We start from the raw sequence: 14,277 nt of genomic DNA on the forward strand, positions 1-14,277 counted from the left end.
TGTTGTAGAGGCTTGTTTTCTTGCCAGCTTTTGTAGAATGAACTTCTACTAATTGCCCAGATAAGGAAAACCCACCAGTGCAAGATTGATGGATATGTTAATAAAGAAAAACAATGTACAAGAAGAGTATTTCCCATTCATGCACTTTCTATTAACTTGAGGCTATCAAGGTTGCAACAGAGTAGGAGTGGTTGTCAGGAGTATTGAGGTCTCTTACAGCCTTTTCTACTGATTTCTTCTGATTCTATAAACTCTCTTGGGCTCAGCCTCTTGCCGTGAATATTCATGCTTAGTTTAGACCATGGACTGGCGATCTGAGTTTTAGAGCTGATGAGCATCAGCTGCTAGCTTTGAAGTGAGTAGGATTTAGTTGTGTTGATGGGTATCTGAAAATGAGGCCACTTCTGTGAGTATTCAAATTCCTGGGTTTGTCTGCCTGAGGAAAGCTACACAAGTTTGAAAATGCTGACTTTGAAATACACTTTGGTTTCCACTCTACTTTGTAAGTAGACAAAATAAATTTCACACCACATGAGGTACCCAGGAACTTAATTAAGGTGAATTAAGTGTTTTAAAATCTTAGCCAAACAGAAACTGCAAAGTGTGTGCAGAATAATAACAACACATGCATGTTTATCACTGAGAACTGGAGTTTTAGAGTCTAAGTAGTGCTTTCAAGATAACATGTGGGTGAATTCATCTCAACTTTTTTGCCATGATATCAGCCTGCCTGTCCAGAGTTTAGCCTTCCCTGACCAAGGCCCACTACTGTTAAGGGAACCCAAGGTGATCATAAAATCCTTGCTGGGGACCCTGTGAACCACAGCATGTGACTGAATAATATATTAGACTGTAAAATAAGGACTGTGAAAAAAAAGGAGTGTGTCAGATATAATGGAGAACATTTCACGATGTAATCTTGAGTTATCCAAACAGTAAGCATGTATTGATACAAGAAAAGGAGAAGCCTTATATTGCTCAATGTATTAAATGTATTTTTAAATCCTGTCTTCCTCATAATGTTTCACTGAATTACATTTTCATTAATATTTGGAAAATTCTTCTGCACATAATTAGTGGTCACTTACATATTTTAGAAAGCATTGTAAGATTCTAAAAGTTCTGCTTAGTGAATATGAAACATAAATATGACATAATACAGAAAATAATTTTTCAAAACCTAAATTGCAGCATTTCACATTAAAACTTTAAAACCAGATTTAGCTCCAAGGAAACATATCAGTTTAAAACCTGCATGACTTTAGCCACTGTATTATCTTTACTTGGTTCATTGGAAGAGCTCTCAATGCAGACAGAATTAGATATTTTGCTTATTAGTACCCATCTCTGCTTTGCCATGTGAAATTTCCCTGTGCCTTTGGTAGAGACTTTGCTGACTGTTAAGTTCTTACTAAACTTTTAGTAAAAGCCTCTGTTCTTGCTCCTTACCTTTTAAACATATTTTAAAAATTAATATTTTTAAGCATACCAATATAGCAGCACTGCTCCTTTTCAAGAAACAGTAGCTTCTCAGGCTGTTTAGCTGAAAAAGTAATGTTAAGGATAGTTGCAACTGCCAAAGTCTGGAAACTCAGAGTTGTATCTGACATTTCATTCTTCACCTTAACTATTGAGCCTTGGCCATTCATTGGATTTTCACAGTGCTTTGGAGTTAGAAGGGAGTTTTACAGATGAAAGATGAAAATCAAAATAAACTCCTTTATCAAGTAAACCTTGCAAGGGCATTCTGAATTTTACAATGCACAGGGAGTTGATTGTGATATAACATACAACACCAGGAGGGTTGGAATAAACAATTTATTCTCTATCGTTAGGGATGGCCATGCATAACTGACTTATGGCTCTGGCTTGCTCTGCCACTTGTTACATGTGCAGTCATCCCTAACTCATACCAAAACCAGTTTATCATACTCCCATGTTGCATGGCTTTTATCAAATGTTCTCTCATTAAAAACTTCGCTGGGGGGACTGAACGTTAAAAGACGCTGGCAGTGCTTTATAAGCTTTCCCCAGAGCTTGGTCTCACTATGGAATCTGTGCTGACAGTGATCACGAGACGGTTCCTGATATCCTACACAGCCACAGTCTGCTGGGCAGGTAACAGTCCTCATTTGACAGCACGTAGCAAGTGCAGTGCAGGCATCAAAAGCTGGCTTGTCAGAAAGACCGAGGGACTGCAGGGGCTCTCCCCAAGTCGGGAAAGAATCAAGGGGAAGGACAGCATGAGACAGTGTCACTGTCCCCATGGTTTAACTCCTGCTCCTGCACTGAGGGTTTTGTTTCATCCACTGTGGATTCATGACCTTCTCTGAGCCCTAAATCTGTTTAAAAATCAGACAAGGCCGTATAGCTCCCTGGCCATCCTTGTCATAGATGTATCTGTAGTCTATAGTTGTCTTTGGGACAGCCATTTGACAAATTTTATTCTGGAGCATTGTGTGAATCAAGCCCTCAGCTGTGTGTTCCCTTCCTGAAGGATGTTCCCTGTGGTTGGTGCGTGGCTACAGCACAATCCAGTTAATTTGCCCATTCTTCTCAAGAGAAGATGCAGTCCTGCTACGAATGTAAATCATTGGGTCGCCAACACACATTCTAGGTAGCAGCTGGAGTGAAGCCATGAGTGTGCCTCAGTCGTAAAGCTCCCACTGCTGGAGTGCACCGCTGAGGCTGGAGCTCCTGGGTGGTGCTTTGACCCTGCCATGAGCATCTCTGGTGGCAGGCTTTGGTTCGTGGTGTTCTGTGCCTTTCTTGGCCAGGGTGTTTGCTGCAGACTGGCACACAGAGTGCCACATAGGTGTTGTCATTGTCATGCCTGGAAAAATGGTGTTTGACAAGGGTGCTTTCCGTCAAATGTGTGGTCATTCATATGTGTAGATGTTTTCCAGGCTACGTCACCTTCCTACCTAACGGGAACATTTTGAGCCTAGACCTTTATTTCAGTGTTATCTCACCCAAGCTAAGTATAGCTGGTGAAAAAGTTCAATTATATGCAAAGTGACTATTAAAGCATCAGGGCTCATCTGGGGGTCTGGGCCTCCCCTCCAGTTTTCACTTACAATTGTGCTAAATCCCTTAACGCCGCAGAGAAACGTACGTTCATCAGGTGGGGCACTGGAGGCCAGGGTGCAGATAACCACTTTTACTGCAGATGAGACATTGCAGTCCTGTTCTTAAGAACTGCCAGGCAGATTGGGAATCACGGTCACGGTTAATAGCAGCGAATTGCCAGCTCTTGATGGGTGGGTAGTCACTCCTTTCAGTGGTTGCCCCCTGGGGGAGAAGGTAGAAAAACAGAGGGAGGGAATTAGAGTGACTTTGCACAGTTGAGCAGGTTCATGCCGCTGGATCAGTGGCAAGCATTGGCAGGGCTCCACTCTGGGGAGGCTCACAACAACATCACAGTCTCATTTTTACCAATTGGTGTTGCTAAAGCCAGTGGTGCACAGGGGGAGAGCAAAGACGAGGGGGAGAGCCGGGGGGAAGAATGAAAGCAAGAGTCTGGACTAAATTAAACAAACAAAAGTGCTTGTAAGTAGCATTTAACCCATAACCATTAGCCCAATGCTGCTAATTGTACTAAACTATATATCTGAAGTTCAGTGTGTGATTAAAGAGTTGGCTCACAAACTCTCTGCATAACCTTAATTTTTTCAAGGTTCTTTGAGTGTAGAATGGCTTATAATAATGATTTTGACTAATACGATTTTTGACATGCAACTTTAATGCTTAACCTTAGTACAACTCCAGAGCATTTCATGTGTATTCAGCTGTAAAGAGTGATGATTTAAAGGGATAATATAAGAAAAAGGTCGTTCTAGAATGAACCTCTAACAAATTGCATAAAGGAAGCTTATTATTCCATGAGTAGAGAGATACGCAGCTTTTCTGATCATTTTTCTGCTTGGTTCAAGAAATTGTTGAGACATGATTGGGAAAAGAAACACAAAAAGATGAAATAGAAAACTGCAAGCAGTGAACATTCTTTTGATGGTTATGATTGTGGTGCCACTAAAAATACTCCTCAGTAATGTGGCTGTTCATCTTTCCTCTTGTTTTGGGTGAAGAATTCGTTCCAATAAGAAAATGCTGTTATTGGTTGGAGGATTGCCTCCCGGACCTGACCGGCTACCCAGCAATTTGGTTCAGTATTATGATGATGAAAAGAAGACGTGGAAAATACTGACAAGTAAGTGGTTTATTTTTGTACAGTTGTCTTGATGAATTTAAAAACATGGTTAATCAAATTAGACACTTTATTGATTTGTTTCTCTTCAGAGATTTGTTTATGTATCACAAGGGGCTTCACAATGGAGCAATAAATTGAGATTGCAGAAGATGCTAATTTTATAATAGGATAGGCCTAAATTAACATTGGCTTAAAATCATTCCAGTAAGTTTTTTTTTAAGTAAACTTGTAAGTCTTTCAAGCTGCAACATGAACCCATGCATATTTATGTATATATGAATAAAATCTGGTTTAGGGAAAGAAAAAAGGCAGATTTTTCAAGACATTTTTCTCGAGAGTCAGATCCCTGGTAAGCCATAGTACTAGAGCACACCTTTGATTCTCTTTTGCATTTTCATTTCCTTCTTCCAGCTTTATCTGTTGTCCACAATCATTAAAGAAAGGTTTCCTCTGTACTTCCCTGCGTCCATTGCTGACAGAAGCATTGGTGGAATATATCAGCTACAATAAACAGTGCATGGAGGCTGCTATCACAAAATTCTTTCCCACCTTCTTTTAATAGTGGATTGGTTTTAGAGTAAGTATTTTGCCTCGAGCATCGAGATTTGGAACTTATTGTTATGTTGGTTGTGATTCCCAGTCTGACTTGGTCATGGAATCAAATCATAGCTTCTTGAGTGCAGCAGGCTGTGTGTGCATTAGTCCCCTTGTGGCTAAACTGGCTGCATTGGTCAATAAAACTAAATTTTAACTGTCAAAATTGCCCAAAGCAGTATAGATAAAATAATAAATGAGCAATTTTGATCCATAAATCAAAGCCATACTTCTAAAACTGGACAACTGGTAAAACCTGGATTTCCTATTAGACCTGCTTTTTTTTTTTTCCCCAGTAAAATACATTTTACAGAATTCTGTTCTTCTCCCTTATCCAAAACCCTATAATGGCATACATCCACATTTAAATTACATGCACATGTTAGGATGAAAAAATTTTTTTAATTGCTGTGATGCAGGACTTGAAATAACGCCCTTGCAGAGTGATTTTTTCCCATGGAAGATTTAGGAGCCTTTCACAAAGTAGTGCCATATAAAGACTGTTTAGGTATAGATGACCTGGACTAATAGTTGAGGGTGTTGTATAAGAATGACGATTACAAAAGGTTATATGAAGTGTACATTATAAAACTTCACAGGATCTCTGCTAGGGAATATATTATGCTTCACATTTTTCAGAATAATGAGTTACAATACCCACCTCTGTACACTACTTCTAAGAAAATTCTGAAGATGGTAAGTCAGTGAAAAATCAATGCTACTGCCTAAGGCAGAATTGTCCAGGTGTTTTTTTTTTCATTTGCTCTGTCTAATCCAGTGGCTCAACAGGAGAGGCGGGAGGAATGGACCTCTTGTTTCAAGATCTGAACTCTTAACTGAATTAAAGTAAAAAGCTTTTTTCTGAATCTTAACTAGCTTTAGATTGTCAGATTTTGTGAGAATGGAATTTATTCAGCTCTTGGTCATCTGCATTGTTTTGCAGGCTCCAAGACTGTGGGAAGCTACCCAGAGGCAGGATACCTTAGTGCTCTGGTTAAATGTCCATCTCTGGTGTTGGAGTAACTGTTGGTGAACTGTCTGTGGTGGTGTTGAGAGATATTTCAGGATAATTTTATAGAGTTTAGTCTTTTCTGTGTTACCTTTAGAAATAGGGAAGAAGAGCTCTCTGTGCATCATGGTAGTGCATGTCACACTCTGCTGCGGTTACAAACAAGGCACCTGTTGCAGTCCTGGCCCTCTCGGGTTCAGGTGCTTGCTGCTCGGCACTGGAAGTCCTGAAGGTCCCAGGATCTGCCTCACTTCTGGCTGAGACAACAGCTGTCAGATACACAGCCCTCTCTTGACAGGAGTAATCCTGTTCTTGCAAGTCCTGCCAGAAAAGGATGCCCTCATGGCCTGGGCTAAAGTTTGAAGAACACAGAGGACGATGCCTGTCTTTTCACACCGAAAAAGACAAAATGTTAACAAGCGTTATTTCTTAGAAAATATTTTACTACCACAAAATGGTAGCAATAACTATTTAAAAAAAACCACAAAAAAACAAAAAAAAACCAAACCACTTGAAATAAGAGTTTCAAGTATCCCCTTTTTTCCTAACTTAAGAGAGAATGGGACATAAGTCCAAGCAGATCTTTTGTCCTTTCTGTGAAACATTGAAGAACTACAGCGTAGGAGTGCAGGGACTTGAAGAACTGTGACTGAAGAGTCTTAGGGAAAACAACGAACTGTACAAGCTTAAAACATAGTGGTAGTTCAGTGCAGCCAGGTGTAGTATCAACATACTATGACATTTAGGGGGGGTTGTGAATTTAGAGGGCATAGTTTTGTATTTATCATGTAGAGGTTTTTTTGCAGTTGAGGAAGGAGTTTTCTTTCTTTACACTTTTACCTGTGTCTTAATCCCCTGTTGTCTTATCAGAGATATACAATCAGCAGCAAAGGCAGAAGACTTTTTTTCTGGTTTTGTTTGGTTTTTTTGGTTTTTTGGTTTTTTTCACTTATTTTGATAAAGCTTTCAGTCCTGATGTTGCAATTTATTCTCAACTTGTCAGTACAAGTGAGGATTTTGCTCCTTAGTGAATAGGGACAGAGCAAAAGCTATGTCCTGCTCATGAGGTTCTGCGATGGGAAGAATTTCAGTTCCTGTAGTCTGGTTGTTCTATTTTATAACCACCTTAGGTGTACTTGATTTCCTCCTGTTACAGAGTTTTTTCTCTAAAGTTCTGGCCACCAACAGACTCCCCCACACATGAACAAAATGCCACATTTTGCACTTGGAAGCTTACTGATTCAATGTAAGTGGACACAGAAATTCCCCCTCCCTTCCTCCAAACCCACCTACATTCCTCATTTTCTGCTGTCTGTACCAGTGGCGTTTGAGGATAGGGATGGTGGGAAAGGAGCAAATACTCAATCCTGGGCCCAGTGGCAGGGCCATTGAGGAGGAGGTGGGTGAGAGGAGCCTGAATCTCCTCTTTTCACTCTCCACTGAGAGGAGCCCCAGCAGTTACTCTCAGGACTTGCAGACCCATTTGAGAGGGAGCTGCTTGCCTGTTTCCTTTTTCCTTCTCAGCACTCAGTTGCTTAGGGCTCTGTGTGATGCATAAGGAACAGGAGAAGATCAACCATCAGGAACTGCTGACTCCATGGCACTGCAGTTGGAGCTGCGAGGACGGATGCAGGTGGAACAGCACGAGCTGTCGAGTATGACAGCTCAGCACAGGAGCAATCTCATCTTGTTCCCTAGACAAGACTAGATCTATTGGCAGGGGATCCTGCCCACCTCTCTCTGCCTGGGTAGCCAAAGCACCAAATGCATCAGTACTAATGGGAGTAATTCGAAAGGTATCAGGAAAACAACTTGCCTTGTTCATAGACCCAGGAGAGGAGGGGAAGCATGCACCCATTTCCAATTTTTTAATGTCATCATCTATAGGCAAGAATGCTATGGCTCAGGGGATTGGTAGATTTTTCACAGTCTAGTATTACTGTGTATTTTTCCTGTCTGGTATTTCTCAGAGAGTTATTGTTTCTATGTTGACAACATAGAGGCAGAATAAAGAGGAAAAAGAAGGAGTAAGTAAATGGCATTCTACAAACATTTTTTACCATTTAATTTTGCTTGATGTGGGCACAATCCTAATCTTAGATTATAAATAATATTATGCACATCATAATGTGCACATTGGTGTTTAATTTGAAACACTTACTGCATAATTGTGCCTGAGCAAAGCTGAGGCTTTTACAGACTTTATGGCAAAGTACAGCAAATATCTTCACTGCATGGGTTCTTATCAGGCTTGCCTTTGTGTGCACAAACACCAGTTCACTTTTTAACTGGGTACTGCATAGGTCACATAGCAGCAACAGGTTCCGATTGCCCAGTGACAGAAATGGAACACCTGATGGGTGTGTGACAGTCCTCAGTAACAGCAAAACTTCTGCTCTGTTAATGGGTTTTCATTATTCCATGATATTTTGTAGTCTTCATAACTACTTACTGGATGTGGGGCGCTGGGGGGGGTCTCTGTGTCACCACCTCATGCCTCACTGCTCAGAGCCAGCCACTGCTGCTTGGGTTTTAATTACCAGTCATGGTCCTGCCAGGAGTCCATGTTTAATTCTAGAACTCCTTTGGTTGTTTGTTTTAACGGCAACGTTTAAGATTAATTAAACTTTAAGGAAGTGAAGCAATGTTTTGTGTGTTAGAATTATTCTATAATAATTGCAAAATCCAGAGCCTATAAAGATTTTTTGTGTTCAGAATTGCATAGCTTTCCCAAAAACCCTACTGCTAAGGCAATGATGTATTACTTTCACTTTCATTATATGTTTTTAATCAGAGCGTGACTTCACACTAGACAAAGCGATGCTTTATGCATGGTCTCCCTTGTTTTTGCTAAAATCTTTTGACATGATTAATTTTACTTTAATGCTTTTGTCTTGTTGTAATGGTAAGGATGATGGGTATAAACCAGGGCAAAAAAAAATACATGCTTTTCTGTCACAATGCTTCTAAGCATTTAAAAATATATTAAACGAAAGAAAAAAGTATCACAAGAGAATGATCTAACTGGAATTAAATTTCTTGCTATGTGAACAGAGAATGCAAGAAATAAATAAAAATGATGCAGTCATTGTTTTAGGTAAGGTTTTTGTGGGTTTTTTCTATAGCAATTTATCCATCTGTCTGATTAGAAGCAATGACTAAAAGAGAAATGGTGTCTTACAGGTTTCTAGTATACAGAGATTCCTTGCTTCAGTCTAAAATTCCTTTTTCTCTGAAGCACAAAAGGTAAAATGTTGGAAGCATTGCTGAACTCTTACATGGCATGTTCCATCCATGTGAAGCAGCAACTGCAGCAGATACTGTTTTCATATCAGTATTTGTTTTTCAATAAGATGTTAATTGTAACATTGCTTAACCTCCCTAGTTCACCACATCGTCTGGGTGAACCACAGAGAGAATTCAGTAATGTCACAATAATGGCAAATATGTGCATGGACCATAATGCATTTATGCTTAGGGATTGCACTAGGTTTGCATTTTAATCCAGTGTAAAAGCCATCATCATTGTCCAATGAGAATATATGGGAACTGTCTCGTATTTTTTTGGGAAAGACAGGGAAATTGTCCACAAATTTTCCAGACTGGAGAGTTTAGTCAGGATGACCAGCATCTCTTTTCAGGTTTCTTCTTCTCCTAGTTATTCCTTAGTCTCTTTTTCTGTTTGTCTTGTCCTTCCTCCCCTTTGCTAGATATATTTAAGTCATCTCTGTTTGGTCAATGTGTAAAGACAAAACAATGAAGCAGGATCTTTGATTTCCTTCCCAATCCCTCTCCTTCCTGTCAGCAGCAATCACACAGTCTTAAAGAGTAGTCATCTTCATCTGATTCCCTGACCATAATGAGCAGCCAGAAACCTTTCCATCCTTGATGCTCTGATAAAGGCAGTCTACCTTTTCCTTCCTTCCCCAGGTTGGCTGTGCTTTCATTTTTACATTAAGCAGTCCCCTGCAGGTAGTTGGGTCTGAATACAACATATGTTATTTCTGTCGTTTTGACTTTTTAATTTTCCCTTGAATATGTTCTGTGATAGTGCAGCAGTCCTCTTGTTATTTTCAGTAACAACATTTTTGCATGTCAGTCAGCATTTAGACATATTGATGGTTCTCAAAACCCTTTGAACATCATTATTTATGTACTTTATCCAAAGGGAAGACAAGTAAAGGAAGGCAGAATGGTTTACTTCAAAGTCAGCATCAGAGAACCCGGGTCACTCCAGTCCCCAGCCTGCACTGTTTCTGCTGGAATAGGTTATATTTCTTTTTTCCATGTTTTCTTTGGCAGTTCTATGGTGCTCAGTTGTATCAGCCTTTCCTATACTGAATGATACTTCATCTTTCCTGAGCAAATTAATAACAGAGCTCATGTTCCTCTTTTTCTGAAATGTCTTTGGAGTCTCTGAGAACTTCTCAATCCTTCATGCTTTGGAGTGTTTTATCCAGTTTTCTATTTTCCAGGTTGGCTACTTATAAGACAAACAGTATGATTATAGCTCACCTCAGAGGGTCTTGGAAGAAGTTTTCAAAGGCTTAAATATCAGCTTGAGTACTACTGGATGCCTAGCACACACTGTGCCTTTGGAAATGTGGTGTCTTTCAAGAAAATACATTCATCCACTGTAAAGCTTTTACTTTTTTGAAGAATGATAGTGTATTAGAAGTGAAGATTTCCTCCTTCAATTTACCCCAAAACAATTGGTAACTGAATAAAAGAAGTGATGTTTGCAAAAATGTATGAAATCAGATGGACAGGTTGTCTTGATAAATGCTTGTTCTAATTTCTTCTTCCCCTTCCTTTTTTTTTGTACTTGTGAGAATAGTGCACACTTACGTTAGTCAAAAAATGTGTCATGATGAGCACTTCTTGGCAGCCCTGATAAATTTCATCTCTCTTACTCCATTTATCCAGCAGTTGGGGATGCTGCAGCTTCTGCTTCAGTGCTGTGTCAAGGATGGTTTCAGCACAGCATTGAAAAGCTTGAGCAAGCATTAGCATATTGCTAAGCCAGTAGTCTTTATATTACCCACTAGACAGGTTTAATAAATGTGGTAGATGTATGTAGAAGTTGTACATGTACACGTATGCACATGCTTCTATGTATCTTCCTTAAAGAAACACATGGATTGCACTGAAAGCTGATTTTCAACATGAATTCCATCTATAATTTTCATCCTTATATTTAGGCCCTTTTAAAAGGTGCAGAAGCAGGAAAACATGGTCACAAAGGAAAGAAAGATTCACACACAGAGAACTCAGCTGATTGGTATGACTATCCAGCTTTAAGCTGGATTTAGGAGATTAATTCAAGGTGGGCATACACACTGCCAATAAGCCACAAGTTTTACACCTATGAGGAAGTAAGAATATAGAAGTGAGAAACAGGAATACAGTGAAGAGTATTTTTTTACTTGTGACATAGCAGAGGTTAACCACAACTCCCATTCTGAGGGTGATGCGTGGGAGTTCAACTGTGCAAGTGCCATTAATGGCTCACGCCTGCATATCCGAGAGCAAGACAGAAGTCTGGGAATGAGTAAAACATAGCGGGTGAAAACGTAGCAGGTTCTCACAATGATTGCTTTATTTATGTGTTAAAGATTATTTTCTTCTACACTGCCATTTGAGATAACTTTCAAGAAATGTCAGCCCTCTTTGTATACATTTTTGGTTTTGATTACAATGTCGTCAGCTTCTGTGTTTACACAAGTGTTACTTGATTGTTTCTTCCATTCCCTGTGCCTTACTTGTAAATGTGGTGTGTTGTAAATTCTGGATAGCTTTCTATTCCTGTGTTCTGTTCCAGTCCCTACACATCTTGCTGTGATGTATCTTTGAAACAACTCTTTTCACTGCATTCATTCTGTTTGTGCTAAAGCTCTCAACAGTCTTTCAGCTTCTCTTGGCTGTTCTCTGTCTTTTGTTATGAACTTGTGAACACCCACCTCTGTGGAAACCAGGGTGTTCATTTCCTCTTGCATATACAAAGATGCCTGAATCTACCTACTCATCTTCATCCTCAAAAATGCCATTGGTAAACAGTTACTTCCAGGGAGAGTCCAGAATGTCCTGTTCCCTGCCTGTGCTTCAGCCAGGACCCTTTGTGGTTCAAAACCTGAGTTTTCAACCACGAGTGGGATGAGATAATAGGGCACAACCCCCTTCCAAAAGACTGAGGAGTGCCCCTTCCCCAGCAGGGCACTGAGACAGTGGAGAACTGAGTAAGAAGGCAGCAGGTGTAAGACAGTCGAGTTACCCCATGATCGGTGCCATTTTCACAGCAGATGCTGATGTCAGGCTGCTGTGGGGACATCTTACAAAGAAAGGTGCTGGCTCCTGGAGATGCCACTCCTTGCTACAACCTTGCAAGGGCATCAGAACCTTTGACTCAAAGCCTTCCTCCTGGATCACAGAGCTTATCTTTTTCCCAGCTATCTTTCAACTTGAGTTACATATCTTTACAGACGACTTGAGGATGACAGTTCCATTTTGCAGCAATTTCTATTGCTCAGTTCCAAAGCAAAATAAAAAGAACCAAAACACTTCAAGTGTTTTGGCAAAACCATAGTCACATTGGAACATCCCTTCTCTTCTCAACATCTCTTGTGCAAGAGGGTGGCAGTTAGAGCACAATCTTTTAGCTTGTGAATTCTTCATGTATGTCCCAAGGGGTATTTCACAGCTCCACCAAAGAAGGTTTTGTCAAGCTTTGCAAGGCTAACTGCAAACCAGAAACTGCCTAGCTACAAATGACAACTTGCTGTGACTTCACCAGGTGGTCAACAGAGCGTAGATACGTGGGCTTAATGTGGGACGAGCCCACGTAGATACGTGGGCTTAAGCCTGGAGGCTCTGCAGCGCTTTGAGTCCATCTCGGCCTGTGGGCATTGTCTGTCTGCTCTGTACACTCATCTGGTCCAGCAGGAACTGGGAGCTGCGTTGTTCTCTCTCCTGTCCAAAGCAAGTGTCCCATCTGGCTAGATGCAGAGTTCAGTAAAGTCCTGTAATGTCTGCATCATCAAAATGTTCTCACCAGACCTGTTTGTGTAGGTCCCTCAACACTATTTAGCCAGTGTCTCTAAAAAAAAAAAAATCAACCATCTGGAATAACTTGAACACAAAATTATATGTCACTGTGTAAATTCAGTGCTCCTTGCAAACATTGCTTTCTGATTTTTAGATGATTCCAGGTAAAATTTGTGTGTTTATTCTTACATACTTGCTCTGGGATTTATGTAGTGTTAATGGGATCTAGGCATGTATGGAGATGAAAATGAACTCAGGTGTGTTTCTAGTACCTTACTTTGGAAACCATTTCCTTTTCCAGTGGCTAATGTGGCATTTATATAAAATGGGTTGCAAACAGGATGGCAGAACTCTGCCAGCAGGGTAAAATGTAATAATAAAAAACTCTCATTGAAATCCTCTGATTTCTTTGAGAAATTGGTACATTTTACAAATTTTCTCCTCACAAATGTTCTTAAAAGGCAGTTTCCTTCTCAGAAGTGTTTCGAACACAATTATTTGCAATACAGATTTCTGAAGCCTGCCTTAGCATTCTCCATTTTTCTGAGTGCTTTAGTGGTAAGAAGTGAACATTTTGCATCCTCGACTTTATTTGTTGTTGTATGTTCTTACTGTGTTGTAGAGGCGCATTGTTTATAGGAAGTCATTCTCTTTTCAATTTTCCTCTATTTTCTCACAGCTTAAATTCCTTTCTCCCTTCCCTTCCCCATCCCTTTCCCCTTCCCTACTGCCCCCCCCCCACTACCCTACCTTCACTCTGTTTACGACAGAAATAAAATTTATTACATACTTGAGAAAGGGGTTTTTTTAGCTTTCTGTCTCATACCAGGTGTTGTATGAGCTACTGCTTTGATTTAGCTGAATGCTGGAGTATCTGCAGGAACAGACTAATATGTCTTTACAGGGATGGGTTTTGGTATGTTGTTTTGTCATATTTATATATTGTGATTCTATTCCCAAATGGGGATTGTGCTACTATACAGGGTATGCAACTGCAGAATGACTGTTCACACCGAGAAAAGAAGTGTTAACAAATTGAATAGTAATGAATTAACCTGCAGAAAAAGCATTTTGCCCTAGTACACAGAAACCCTGCATAACTAGAGCATATAATTTTAAATGAAGCAGGCTCTAGGAATGCCTCAATGGATGTGATGTCGACAGTAGCTCATAATTCATGGATATGAATTATGGCTGAATATCAGGAAAAAACTTCCTGACATTGAGATCTATTAGGTTGTGGAATAATCTCCCATGGGAAATGGTGGAAGTCCCGTTGCTTACAATCAGACTGAGCACTGGGAAAGGGACAAATCCTGGCCTGGCCTCAATCTTCTGGGCAAATTAATTAATTGCTTTAACATATGCCTTCCCATCAGTCTAGGCAAGTGGTCTCTTCTGGTGTTTGCCAGGCAGGAGCAACAAA

General features: G+C 40.2%; 1 protein-coding gene across 3 annotated transcripts in view; it reads left to right on the plus strand.

The window, feature by feature from the left end:
* Positions 1-14,277, plus strand: part of KLHL14 (kelch like family member 14) — a 61,148-nt gene that overhangs the window by 12,930 nt on the left and 33,941 nt on the right. For all 3 annotated transcript variants that reach the window (XM_063394819.1, XM_063394818.1, XM_063394817.1), the window contains exon 3: positions 4,086-4,207. In XM_063394819.1, the coding sequence (XP_063250889.1) occupies positions 4,086-4,207 (122 nt within the window). The remainder of the gene's footprint in view (positions 1-4,085; positions 4,208-14,277) is intronic.

Source organism: Prinia subflava, chromosome 1 (genome assembly GCF_021018805.1).
Source record: "Prinia subflava isolate CZ2003 ecotype Zambia chromosome 1, Cam_Psub_1.2, whole genome shotgun sequence".
Lineage (NCBI taxonomy): Eukaryota > Metazoa > Chordata > Aves > Passeriformes > Cisticolidae > Prinia > Prinia subflava.